This window comes from Gorilla gorilla, chromosome 11 (assembly GCF_029281585.2).
Source record: "Gorilla gorilla gorilla isolate KB3781 chromosome 11, NHGRI_mGorGor1-v2.1_pri, whole genome shotgun sequence".
Lineage (NCBI taxonomy): Eukaryota > Metazoa > Chordata > Mammalia > Primates > Hominidae > Gorilla > Gorilla gorilla.
In genome coordinates, this window is record NC_073235.2 from 37,871,365 (window position 1) to 37,885,848 (window position 14,484).

The 14,484-nt window shown below is 38.7% G+C and overlaps 1 protein-coding gene across 14 annotated transcripts in view; it reads right to left on the reverse strand.

Moving 5' to 3' along the window:
* The window catches only part of ZRANB3 (zinc finger RANBP2-type containing 3), a 368,239-nt gene that overhangs the window by 187,774 nt on the left and 165,981 nt on the right, over positions 1-14,484 (reverse strand). For all 14 annotated transcript variants that reach the window (XM_055380837.2, XM_055380841.2, XM_055380840.2 and 11 more), the window contains one exon: positions 3,178-3,356. In XM_055380837.2, the coding sequence (XP_055236812.1) occupies positions 3,178-3,356 (179 nt within the window). The remainder of the gene's footprint in view (positions 1-3,177; positions 3,357-14,484) is intronic.

The following is a 14,484-nucleotide window of genomic DNA, read 5'->3' on the forward strand; positions in this document are numbered from 1 at the left end:
TGGAAAAAAATACAGAGGAGAAGAAAGAAGAATAGAGGAAAAATAAAAGGAGATGGTACTACTACTGAAACTCTGAAGATTTCACAATCCTCAAATATAATAAACCAGGATCCAAAATTTACAGTTTTGGTTAACCAACACCAAAATTTTAGTTAAATGATCTTTGAAAGATTTTGACATCCAGCAAGCCACATTACTTTCTAACAATATTTGCTTCTATGCACCTAGGATCATGCATAAAATGGATACTTAAATATTAGTTGACTATTCAATGAAACTTTCACACAAATAGGATAGCAGTTTTTCAATCCAGATGCTACTGGTATTTTGAGCAGGACTAAGTGAAGCTCTGCAGTGCACTGAACAGGCCCTCCTGCTCAAAATACCAGTAGCAGAACAGACTTAACAGGGCTGTTCAGTGCACTGCAGAGCTTCATTTCCTGGTCCTACCCATTAAAGGACAGTGGAGTCCGAAGCTTTTGTGACAACAAAAAGCTTCCTGGACCTGAGGTGATAAAATGTGAAGTGTGGTTAGAAGAAGCGGGTACCACCTCACATCAAGAACCATTAAGCTAAAATGATCCCTGATCTTTAGATTTCTATAATTCATACATCTGTAATATTCTGTATCTTGCTGTCAATAAATTATTCATTTACATATTTATGTCTCTTACCATATCATGAGATTGGTAAGGGCATGGAATGTGTCTTATTCATTCCCTGTGCTATGATCCCAAATAAAGTTTGTAGAATGAAATAATTAGACAAATAAATTCAATAATACTAAGACATATCACTTTTGCATTTTCCATATCACCAGAAAAAAATACAGGACAGAGCCAGTCTTCTTCAATTCTCTATCCTCTAACAGAAAAGGTAGAGCTCCTAAGCAGCCAGAACCATTATGGCTACTGCATTTTAAGCCCTGGATTAATCTACTTAATACAGAGACCTATAATTTTCTTTTTCTTTTTTTTTTTTTTTTTTGAGACAGAGTCTCGCTCTGTTGCCCAGGCTGGAGTGCAGTGGCATGATCTTGGCTCACTGCAAGCTCTGCCTCCCGGGTTAATGCCATTCTCCTGTCTCAGCCTCCCGAGTAGCTGGGACTACAGGTGCTCGTCACCACACCTGGCTAATTATTTGTATTTTTAGTAGAGACGGGGTTTCACCGTTTTAGCCAGGATGGTCTCGATCTTCTGACCTCGTGATCCGCCCGCCCTGGCCTCCCAAAGTGCTGGGATTACAGGCGTGAGCCACCGTGCCCGGCCGAGACCTATAATTTTCTCACTGTATTCAAACACCAGAAGAGCCTGAAGAAGAAAGTAATAGGTTATTTAATATTACTAACTAACTTAGGTATACTGAGAGCAACATATAGGAGACTGGCTTCAAAGGCCACTGCAGCAGTCTGTAGCTTCTATCCTACCATGTCTTGACTTGTAAACAGTCCAGGCATAACTGATATAAGCCAGAAGGAAAGTATATGTATTTGTGGTGGACATATTGGTATACACCAAACCTGTTTCTTTAAGTACCTGGAAGACATTGGGTAGTTTTTCTGTCCTTAACTAACATCCTCCAGGAAACTTATACTCTGGAGTTGTAGTCCTATCTAACATATCCCAAATACTATTCAAATAAAAATATTATCCACCATTTAACTGCAAGAGTGTATTTTCAAAATAATATAAAAACTAGATGCCCTAGTGGCTATAAAAGATGATAGAAGAGTCATTTTAAGAAAATTTAAACGTGAACATTTAAATAAGGTTTATCAGCCAGGTGCAGTGGCTCACGCCTGTAATCCCAGCACTTTGGGAGGCTGAGGTGGGTGGATCACCTGAGATCAGGAGTTTGAGACCAGACTGACCAACATGGTGAAACCCCATCTCTGCTAAAAATAAAAAAAGTCAGCCAGGTGTGGTGGTGGTGCCTGTAATCCCAGCTACTCGGGAGGCTGAGGTAGGAGAATCCCTTGAACCCAGGACGCAGAGGTTGCAGTGAGCCGACATGGTGCCACTGCATTCCAGCCTGGGCGATAGAGTGACACTCCGTCTCCAAAAAAAAAAAAAAAAAAATTAATTAATTAAATTAAATAAATAAGGTACACCAAACAGATGATGGTTATGGAGGCCTTAAAAAAATTCTACATTCTCTAAATTTGTAAGTCTTTTCAATTTCATTCAGTTTTATTGGAGAGGAGATTTATTTATAAAAATTAGGATAAGATAGCAGTTTTTCCATTTTAACCATGTAAATAGAGTCCAGATTTTCTTGGGCCCACAAAGATATATTCTATTGAATTAGCATTTCAAGGTTGAAAGTGAAAAAGCCCTCCATACATTTTGTGTTTCCTCCTTCCACATTCATAAGACAACTTTATTTTTAAATATACCTTTTATGTTAACAGTCTTAGAGAATACAATACAGTACAATAATACCAAAATTTAAAAATCTAAGTATTAACAGATATTTATTTCAGTAGATGTACTGTACTGCTTTTTATTTAAGGTTCAGAAATAGATAACTTTGAACCTCCGGAGACATAATTTGTATGAATCACCTACACATTCCATGTAATAACTCATCAATACTCAAACTGATTGTCTTATTCTAATTGCTAGAAAGCAAAATGAGGAAAAAAATACTAACACTATAACAGACTTTAGAGTGAGAGCTTCAAATAAACACAAAGCAAATATTTTTAAGATATAAAATATTAAAATTATAAATAAGGAAAATCAAACTTACTAATGAGTCACGCACAAAACTTGCATATTAACAAATTGGAAAGCAAAATCCACTGAAGTTGCTGATAATAAACGATCACAAAGCTTCAAGTCAATCAATGAAAAGTTGTGAGATTTATTTCTGAACCTTAAGATGGTTTCAAATATGTTTAAGGTATATATAAAGTAGATATACTACATATATCTTTAAAAGTATACGTATTTTACATTTACTTTAGAAATATACCATAAGGAACTTAGAAATAAAATACACTGTTGGGTTATAGATAAATAATTCATATTTTAAAATGTAAAATACAATTCTCCATACTACTTACTCCACTTCTAAATTATTATCTATAGGTGATATTGCATTCTAAAACATGAATATATACCAGGTACACACAAGGAAGACTTTTCTCCTTAAATATTAAACAGTTGTTCTTACCTAACATCAGTTTTATTCTGAATAACATTGATTTCTTCTGGACTTAGCTCTGGGATCCATTTTTCGATTTCTTCTGTCCAAGGGTACCTCAGAGACGAAGGGACCACTATTAACAGAGGCCATTCCTCCTTATAGAAGTAAGTAATTCCAATTGCCTGGATTGTCTTTCCTAGACCCATCTAAATTAAAAAATAAATAAATGTTAATTAATAATAGAGCCTAAAATATTTTAAAAGAAAATATTTATCAAACATTTTATTTAAGAGTATTATTAGCTGGGTGTGATGGCTCATGACTGTAATCCCAGCACTTTGGGAGGCTGATGCAGGTGGATCGCTTGAGCCCAGGAGTTCGAGACCAGCCTGGCCAACATGGTGAAACCTTGTCTCTATAAAAAAAGGTACAAAAAATTAGCTGGGCGTGGTAGGACACACCTGTAGTTCCAGCTACTTGGAGGCTGAAGTGGGAGGATTGCTTGAACCCAGGAGGTTGACGCTACAGTGAGCCTAGACTGAACCACTACACTCCAGCCTGGGTGACAGAGTAAGGCTGTCTAAAAAAAAATGTATTATCAAAATAATTTTCCAATGTAAAATTAGTTGGATTATACAGTTAATAAAAAGTTTGAGATAATAAGGACCTGTAAAATTCATTAAGCAAATCATATTATGTTCAAACTATTCATGATTGAACTTAGAGACAAAATTACTCCTAATGTTAAATATTATGTTGATTTTATATAGTTTTATAAAATGTATGTAACCATTTATAGTCTCTCCTCTTAGACAATAGTAAATGTCTTAACAGCACAAAACCATGTTATTTCAAAACTAGAGTAAGTCCTGAATGATGCACATTTTACAAAACAAGCAGACATAGAGAAGTTAAATTATTTAAATCACAGCTGGCTGATGCAAAACTCATATGAGATCCCAGATCTCAGGTGTCTTCCCACTTGATCTGTATCCACACTGTCACAATGCCTGACTTCTAAGCTGTTCCAATTTAAAAAGTAGTCACTTAGTGAATATTTATAGTGTTTTTGTTCAAAATAGCCAGAAACTGGATATAACTCAAATGTACTTCACCTGTGCATGAATAATCAAATGATGTCATATTCACACAATGGAGTACTATTCGGTAATAAAAAAAGAATGAACTCATGCTCTACACAACATGAATACATCTAAAATGCATTTCGGTAAGCGAAAGAAGCCAGATTCAAAATCTACATACTCTATGATTCTATTTATATGTCTCATTCTGGAAAGTAAAACAAAAGGGAGCCATAGCAGATCCGTGGTTGCCAGGGGCTGGAGGTGGGGGAGGGGAATAGCATGAGGGAACTTTTGGGAATGGAGTCGGTCTATACCTTGATGTTAGTGGCTGTTACATAACCGTATGCATTTTTTAGAACTCAGAATTGTACACTAAAAATGGGTGAATTTACATAAAAGTGCGAATTATACCTCAATAATCCTTACTTTTTTAGTAGTTACTATGGCAAACAATGGGAAAGAGAGACTAAAAGACAGGCCCTGTTTACCAGACTATACAAAGAGAAAAAAGAAAAATGCAGAAACTGAAAACAAAGAGTTTAAAAATGAATTTTAAATGCTGAGCAAAACTAAAGAAATGAGAAAAGAGCAGATTTTGGACTTTAAGCAAGTTTCCATTGAGAAAACTTTATTATTTTGTTTATATATTTTTCTTTTAACTGCTCCTGTTAACAACAAAAAAGCAATCTTAGAATTCATGCAAAGTTATATTTATACATTCGTTGGATAATAATTAGTATGTTTCCGTGTCTTCAAAGCCCTCCAATTTTCATACCCGAAGCCACTCAAACATCACTGGATTCTGGGAACAACTTGGTTCCAATACAGCAGAACTTTAACAATCACAGATCTTTTTTCTTTTTTTTTTTTAAGACACAGTTTCACTCTTGTTGCCCAGGCTGGAGTACAATAGCACGATCTCGGCTCACAGCAACCTCTGCCTCCCAGGTTCAAGCCATTATCCTGCCTCAGCCTCTGGAGTAGCTGAGATGGCATGCGCCACCACGCCTGGCTAATTTTATATTTTTAGCAGAGACGGGGTTTCTCCATGTTGCTCAGGCTGGTCTCAAACTCCCGACCTCAGGTGATCCACCCACCTCGGCCTCCCAAAGTGCTGGGATTGCAGGTGTGAGCCACCGCGCCCGGGCAACAATTACAGGTCTTTACCTGGCTAGAGTTATTCAGTGTGCCACTTCCCCGCCTCAACAACTCTGACAAAAACAGACTTCCAGGAACTGAGGCTTGGCCCTATTTTTTGTGTGTGGACAATACCACTAACTTTGTGCTATGGTTAGGGGTCTTTGGTTTTGTTTCCTGCCATGGTTTCATAACACATTTTCTTAATTTCAATTTATCTGGAAATAGGATCTGTTTTGCTTCCCTGATTTTCTGGAAAGCAGAATTCTCTCTCTGTAACCCAGATTCTATCACTAGAACCTCAGCTTCTTGCTGCTAAATTTATTTGGTGCCAGTCACCTGTCTATGTATACATTTTGCACTTCATGTATGACTAACAATGTTCTGTGTTGGCTTGCCAGACAACTCTCTCCCAAAGACCGCCACTCCTCAAAATTTCCTCATCTTGTCTACTGAGATCAGGTATGTAAGCCTTCAATAGGATACGTAGAATTGGGACTTGAAACAATAGGTAGAATTAAAAAAAAAAAACAAAATTTCAGTTAGATAGAAGGAATAAGGTGAAGAGATATATTGTCCAACAGGGTAACTATAGTTAATAACAACATACTACATTCTTAAAAATTGCAAAGAGAGTAAATTTTAAGTGTTCCCATCACAAAAAAGCATGTGAAGTAATGCATATGTTAATTACCTCAATGTAGCCATTCTACAATGTATACATATTTCAAAACAACATAATGTACACCATAAATATATATAATTTTTATTTGTCAAATAAATATTTTTAAAGAAAAAATAAGAAAAAGAAGTTTTAGGTTGACGACAGGCGAAGAAAAGGGAAACTAGCATAAGTATGGGTAAGAATAAGAAGAATCCTGATATGCTGGGAAGTTAATTTGATTAGAAGTTTGAATATTTTTGTCTTCTAGTTCTCTAATTCTGTATTCTTGTATCTAATCTATTAAATCCACTAGAATTAACTCCAGATGTTATTTTTCAGTTCTAAAATGTCCATTAGAATCTGTTTTTGTTGTTGTTGTTGTTCTAACATGTGAAAAATTCTTGGGGTTTTTTTTTTGTTTGTTTGTTTTTTAGATAGGGTCTTGCTGTGGCTGGAGGGCAGTGGCGTAATCGTGGCTCACTGCAGCCTCGATCTGGGCTCAAGCAATCCTCCTAGCTCAGCCCCCTGGGTAGCCAGGACTCCAGGCATGTGCCACCATGCCCAGCTATTTTTTTTTTTGGCACTTTTTGGGCAGGCTGGTCTTGAACTCCTGAGCTCAAGCGATCCACCTACCTTAGCTTTCCAAAGTGCTGGGATTACAGGGGAGGGCCACCATGCCCGGCCTAATAGATTACATTCTATTAATTACATTTTTTACAATCTATTACATTCTTTTTAATAGATTACATTCTCCTTTGAAACGTCTTTTTGTCCACCTTTTTGCTGATTTTCTTGATGATGTTGTTGTTTTATATTTGAGACAGTCTCACTCTGTCACCAAGGGTGAAATGTAGTGGCATGATCTTGGCTCACTGCAACCACCTCTACCTCCTGGGTTCAAGTGATTCTCGTGCCTTAGCCTCCTGAGTACCTGGGGACTACAGGCAAGTGCCACCACGCCTGGCTAATTTTTGTTATTTTTAGTAGAGACAGGGTTTTTGTTTTCTTTTTCTTGAAACGGAGTCTTGTTCTGTCACCCAGGCTGAAGTGCAGGGGCATGATCTCGGCTCATTGCAATGTCTGCCTCCTGGGTTCAAGCAATTCTCCTGCCTCAGCCTCCCGAGTAGCTGGGATTACAGGCGCATGCCACCACTCCCGGCTAACTTTTGTATTTTTAGTAGAGACGGGGTTTCGCCATGTTGGCCAGGCTGGTCTCAAACTCCTGACCTCAGGTGATACACCCGCCTCGGCCTCCCAAAGTGCTTGGATTACAGGCGTAAGCCACTGCGCCTTGCCAAGACACGGTTTTGCCATGTTGACCAGGTTGTTCTCAAACTCTTGACCTCAAGTGATCTGCCTTCCTCAGCCTCCCAAAGTGCTGGGATTGCAGGTGTGTGCCACCATGCCCAGCCAAAAAAATAAGTTATTTTAAAGTCTCTCTCTGATAACAACATCTGATCTCATGTGGGCTCTATTTCCTTTTCCTTTTGGTACCAGTTTTTCAGGATCCCTCATATTTTCTAATTTAACACCAGATATCTTGAGTAAAAAATTCATAGAAGCTGTGGGTAGTAGTATCTTCTCCCAAGAGGAGTTAGGTTAAGTTTTCTTAGGGAAGGCAAATTGAGTAATGGCAAATACCTCATTCCTTTTAAGACTTGGTTTTACGCTTTTAAAGGGCAAGTTTACTCAGTGTTGCCCTTATTCTCAGCGCCTGCTATTTATTATACAAGATGGCCCTTCTGGGGGTCAACAGAAGCCAATGCAAGATATCTGTAAACAATTTCTCCCCTCAACAAGGCTCAACCCCATCTCTGTCTACTTAGTACCACAATACTGCTAAAATCTTGGCTTAGTTTTTATCCTTCCCAACTCTATATTTCTTCCAGGTTTCTTGGGATCTCATTCTGTGCATGTATAGTTTAGGAAATAGCCAAAGACTTAAGGCTAATGTGTATGCAGATTTTCTTTATAATTCTCTCAAGTTTCCTCCTCTCTGAGATTTTTATCTTCATATCTACATGCACAGTGCATAGTTTGGGAAGTAGACAGAATAGTCTCTGAGAGAAACAAGTAGAAGCAGCCTGTTTGACTTATGTTGCTTAAGGCTTAAGGAAGATAAATAATTGAATATTCGGTGATGAATTTAGGCAGCTGAAAAGGAGAAAACAAATTATGGGAGCTAATAATGTATTATTTTTGTTAGGTTTTCAAAATTCTACACATTTTCTTCCTGTTCCCAGCTATCATATCATACTTTCCTAATAACCTAAAAAAATACGACTGCCATTTAAGAAGTATTAAATGTAAAACATTAAGTACCAATTAAGAAACATGAAGTCATTTTAAAAAGAAAAAAAAGTTTCTCAAGTCAAACAGTCTTCAGTATAACTCATGGAAGGATTGGTCTTGCAAAGCTGATGTGCTGAATATAAGAATAAGCAATGGAAGCAAACAGAAGGATAAAATAAAGAGTCTCACTCCATTTTTTGATGTTTACATGCAAGCCCTCTTACCCTTCTGCCCCAACTGTGTACAAGCAGATACGAAAGTGTGGGTGCTATTTCCTTTGGCACTGGTGGGAAATACAAGCTATGCAAGCCCCGGCCCACATGGTAAGAACCCTCACCTTAACCCCACCCCATAAGCCCAATAACAGACTATGTCTGTCTCTTCTCCTTGTTTTTTTTTCAAGTCATTTTTATATCTACTTGGGAGCCTGCCCTCCTCATCCCAGAAAGACTTGTTATGTCAGTAATAAACCCTTTCATACCCTCTTCATGTCTGGGTAGCATCATCAGGCTCGACATCCAAATGAAATTTTGAGTGGAAAGGTCCACTGCATCTCTTCAGGGTGACCATGATAAAGGGAAAGCCATCTTTCAATATACGTTAATAAACTGGCATTGTGATTTTTATAAAAGAGTTTCCTTGAGCTTTATTAGCTAGAGTAAAACATCTCAGGATTTGATCAACTTGCTATCACTGAAAATAATAAATTTCTTGTTGGGTACAGTAGCTCACATCTGTAATCCCAACATTTTGGGAGGCCGAGGCAGCAGGACTGCTTGAGGTCAGAGTTCAAGACCAGTTTGGGCAACAGAGTGAGACTCTGTCTCTATAGAAAAATTTAGTAATCCCCAGGTGTGGTGGCATGTGCCTACAGTCCAACTAATGGGGAAGCTGAGGTGGGAGGACTGCTTGAGTCCAGAAGGTTGAAGCTGTAGTGTGCCATTACCACGTCACTGCACTCCAGCCTGGGTGACAGAATGAGACCCTGAAAAAAAAAAAAGGAAACAAAGAAAAGAAAGAAAAGAGAAGAAAAGAAGAAAAGAAAATTTCTTAATCTACCCATTTCCTAATCTACTTGAAGATCATACCCTATGGTATTAGGACTGACACTGACACTCAGTTTTTGTCCAGCTATCTTTCCTGGTAAGAACCCCCAACTTCTTATTCAGCATCTCTTTAGTTTAAAGATTATGTAGTGAAATGACTAAAAGTGATTCTCAGAAATTAGAAAGATATTTATCAATACAAAGTGTAACATTTGGGTACTATTTTTCCTAGGTATTTGTTTTTGGTTGTTCATTTTTGGGCCATGGTGAAGTAGGAAATAAAGTTTGATGGAACAAACTAGAAAAATACACAGTTCTAAATTAGAAAATAAAAGTATATTGGCGTAATCTCATATTCCCATTAAAGAAAGGAATAATACATAGAATGATTCAGTTCTAAATAAAATTTGAAAAGGACTACCTTTTAAAATAAACTTTTAAGGGCAGGAACAGTGGCTCACGCCTGTAATCCCAGCACTTTGCGAGGCTGAGGCGGGTGGATCACCTGAGGTCAGGAGTTCGAGACTAGCCTGGCCAAAATGATGAAACCCTGTCTCTACGAAAAATACAAAAAAATTAGCCCGGCATAGTGGCGCACACCTGTAGTCCCAGCTACTCAGGAGGCTGAGGCAGGAGAATTGCTTGAACAGGGGAGGCGGAGGTTGCAGTGAGCTGAGATCATGCGTTTGTACTCCAGCCTGGGCGACAAGAATGAAACTCCACCTCAAAAATAAAGAAATGAATAAATAGATAAAACAAAATAAACTTTGGCTGGGCGTGGTGGCTCATGCCTGAATCCCAGCACTTTGGGAGGCCGAGGTGGGCGGATCACGAGGTCAGGAGATCGAGACCATCCTGGCTAACACGGTGAAACCCCATCTCCACTAAAAATACAAAAAATTAGCCAAGCGTGGTGGTGAGCGCCTGTAGTCCCAGCTACTTGGGAGGCTGAGGCGTGAACCCGGGAAGCGGAGCTTGCAGTGAGCAGAGATTGTGCCACTGCACTCCTGCCTGGGTGACACAGCGAGACTCCATCTCGAAAAAATAAAATAAAATAAAATAAAAATAAACTTTTAAAACATGTACTTAGATTTTCAGTCTTTGTTTTTATTTTGAGACAGACTCTCACTGTCACCCAGGTTGGAGTGCTGTGGCTTGGCCTGATAACAGCTCACTGCAACCTCAAACTCCTGGGCTCAAGCGGTTCTCCCACCTCAGCCTCCTGAGTAGCTGAGACTACAGGTGCACACCACCATGCCTGTTTTTGTTTGTTTGTTTGTTTGTAGAGATGGGGGGGTCTCACTTTGTTGTCCAGGCTTGTCTTGAACTCCTGGCTCAACCAATCCTCCTGCCTTGGCCTCCCAAAGTGCTGAGATTACAGGAGTGAGCCACTGCACTTGGCCAGATTTCAGTATTTTGAAAAGAATTGAAAACAGCATAGCATTCAATTATAAAAGCAACAGCACACTTCAAGTAATTTAGGCATACAGGAATAACTACCCTCAACATGTGGTTCAAAGCCCTGGGCTCTAACAACAATAGAATTTGTTAATGTGGAACTCTTCAGTGTTTCATCACCATTAAGGCTAAATCAATGATTAAGAATCAAAGTCTTGAATAAACAATAGTACAAATGTCCAGGTAGCTACATAAGAATTAAATAGAATACATTAACCTCAAGAACACATTTCATCAATGTTTTCAAAATTGTAAATCACCATTTTACTTAGGAGAATAATTTTAGGTTTCCTAAATGTTTTATTCTATGAAATTATTAAGAGCAATTAAATAACAATTATCCTGATACATAAAATTTCAGTTTCACTTTTTTGTACTGTGATTACTTTTATAAAGCAATTTTTATTCCTATGCATTAAAAAATGCTCATTGACAATTTTTCGAAACTAAAAACTTTTCCGGTTTTAATGTTATAAGCAGCTTGTTCCTTTGAAGGCAGAGAGGTAGGTTTGTCTTTAAAATAGGTGGCCTGTTTGTTATAAAACAGATTGCTTTGGAGGACCCTTTTAGGTATGCTTTTAAAATCTTAGTGAGGATTTCAATTAAGAAAGAAAACCCACATAAAGAAATAGCAGACTGAAATACTATGTTCTGTTACTTATTATTAAGGGGGTATATATTTTAGCAGAACCACTTTCTTGTTCTTGTACATTGTTAGTGCTATTTCCAATAGAGAATTTTAGATGGTACACGTGAAGATTATTTGTTCTTAGAATTGTGTGTGTACGGCCGGGCACAGTGGCTCACGTCTGTAATCCCAGCACTTTGGGAGGCCAAGGCAGGTGGATCACGAGGTCAGGAGATGGAGACCATCTTGGCTAACACAGTGAAACCTTATCTCTACTTAAAATACAAACAATTAGCCGGGCATGGTGGCGGGCACCTGTAGTCCCAGCTACTCGGGAGGCTGAGGCAGGAGAATGGCATGAACCTGGGAGGCGGAGCTTGCAGTGAGCTGAGATCGCGCCACTGCACTACAGCCTGGGCGGCAGAGCAAGACTTCCTCTCAAAAAAAAAAAAAAAAAAAAAAAAATAATAGAATAGTGTGTGTACATTTCAATTCTGTCTTCTTTTCTCATAAGGGACTAGGAAAAGAGAACAGACCATATGGGTATGCACATAGCCCTGATCTTCTTCTTACTCAAGACAGAAGAGTCTATGCTTTGGGAACTGTGCTATCACTTTCCTGATGGTTGGTTGGTCCTTGTGTGCAGAAGCAGGCTTTCTCTTGAAGGGAATGCACTGGGAACAGAGGAAGGCAGAAAGGAGATGGGCCTTAGAGAGCAGCAGGACGAGAGAAAAAAAACTTACTTATCTAAAGGGAGGGCACTGAGTCGGGGATGGTGGCAGAACTTAAGTAGAGTTGTAGTCCAAAGCATGGTTTAGAGATGCCCATATTGGGACTAGAAAAAGAAAATCAGGAAGAAGGCTCTGGAATGGTCTGAGAGGCTGGATATAAGCAAATATATGCCCCTTTTTATTTTTTTTCCTAGACATGGGTCTCTCTATGTTACTCAGGCTGGCCTCAAATTCCTAGGCTCAAGCAATCCTCTGGCTTCAGCCTCCAGAGTACCTAGGATTACAGGTGCACACCACTGTGCCCCACTTGAGCAAATGTGTTTTAAGAATAGACATTTCTAGTGGCAGTTAAATGTTATGCTTTTAATGTGGTATTTTTATCCTCCTCCAGTCTCTAGTAAAGTTTTATTCAAAGTCACAGCTTTACAAATGGAATAAAATGTCATCAACTGATAAATCTGAGTAAAGGGTATATGGATGATCTTTGTATTATTTATGTTCTTGAAACCCTTCTGTAAGTATGAAATGACTTTCAAGTAAAAAGATTTAAAAAAAAAGTTACAGCTCTACAACGTAGTAGCAGTCGTGCTTGGTGGAAGGAAAAGAGGGCTGTTCTACACTTCAAAAGTAGTAGACAAAAAGAAGTGATAATCTATACCAGACAGTGCCAAAAGAAGCAAAATTTCTAAATTCTTATTCATTTATTTGAGACAGGATCTCGCACTGTTGCCCAGGCTGGAGTGCAGTGGCATGATCATAGTTCATTATAACCTCAAACTCCTGGCTCAAGTGATCTTCCTGCCTCAGCCTCCCAAGTAGCTGGGACTACAGGCAAGCATCACCTCACCCAGCTCATATTTAATCTTAAAGAGTCACAAGACAGTAAAAAATGAGATACTTAACTATAATGGGAACTGCTCACATGCATATGTATTATTCATTCAACAGTACCATTCCTCAGATAAAATTTGAAGTTCAGAAATAAATTTTCCATAATTTTTGTACGTTTTAAATCTGTTTTGTAAAATTAAAACCAAGTTAACAAACTTAATTAAGATTCTAGTCATTTTTTTCCACTTGCATCATAGTATAGGAGCCTCAGCAATTTCTTAAAATTGAGAGCCCAACACAGCACAAAGAAAATAACTACAAGTGCTTGGGCAGGGTAGGGAGAAAGAAAAGGACAGGACAAAAAGAAATGGGGGGAAAAAGTCCAATCTCCCAGTTATGTTCTAAGTTCTTACAATCTATTATACCTAGGCATCATTTAGATACACGTTAAAAATTCAGACTTCAGGACAACACCTCAAATTCTGATTCAATAGAAATGGACTTTTAAAATAAAAATCCCTTTGGGAGGCTGATATGTGAGGATTGTCTGATGCCAGGAGTTTTGAGATCAGCCTGGGCAATATAGAGAGACCACATCTCTACAAAAAATCCAAAAATTTGCTGATATGCTGGCATGTGCCTGTAGTCATAACTACTGGGGAGGCTGAGCTAGGAGGATTGTTTGAGGCCAGGACGCTGCACTTCAGCCTGAGTGAAACAGCAAGACCTGGTCTCTAAAAATAACAAAGAAATGAAGGAAGGAGGGAAGGAGGGCAGGAGGGAAGGAGGGAAGGAGGGAAGGAAGGAAGGAGGGAAGGAAGGAAGGAAGGGGCAAGCAAAAATGATTCTTATGTGGATGACTCTCAGGTTGCATTTTGAGAATAACTCCTATAATGATTAAACTTTGGGAAAAAAATCTTAGCTTTGACTAATTTTTGGCTATTTCCTCATCAGGAGAAACAAACATAAAAACACGAAAAACACTTCCATGATTTGATTCTTGAACTTTTAAATCATTTCTGGGGTATCTGGTTTCTTGACTGACCTTTAATTACAATTCCAAGGCAGTATACACATAGTGCTTTCTACCCTGCTATATAGTATGTAGAATAAATTTATCTAAAACAGAATTTGGGGCTGAGCACAGTAGCTCACCCCTGTAATCCTAGCACTTTGGGAGGCTGAGGTGGGCGGATAACTTGAGGTCAAGAGTTTAAGACCAGCCTGGCCAACATGGTGAAACCCCACCTTTACTAAAAATACAAAAATTAGACCAGGTGTGGTGGCTCATGCCTGTAATCCTAGCTACTCGGGAGGCTGAGGCAGGAGAAATCGCTTGAGCCCCGGGAGGCGAAGGTTGCAGTGAGCTGAGATTGCACCACTGCTCTCCAGCCTAGGCTATGACAGAGAGAGACCCTGTCACAAAAAAATAAATAAGGCCAGGCACGGTGGCTCACGCCTG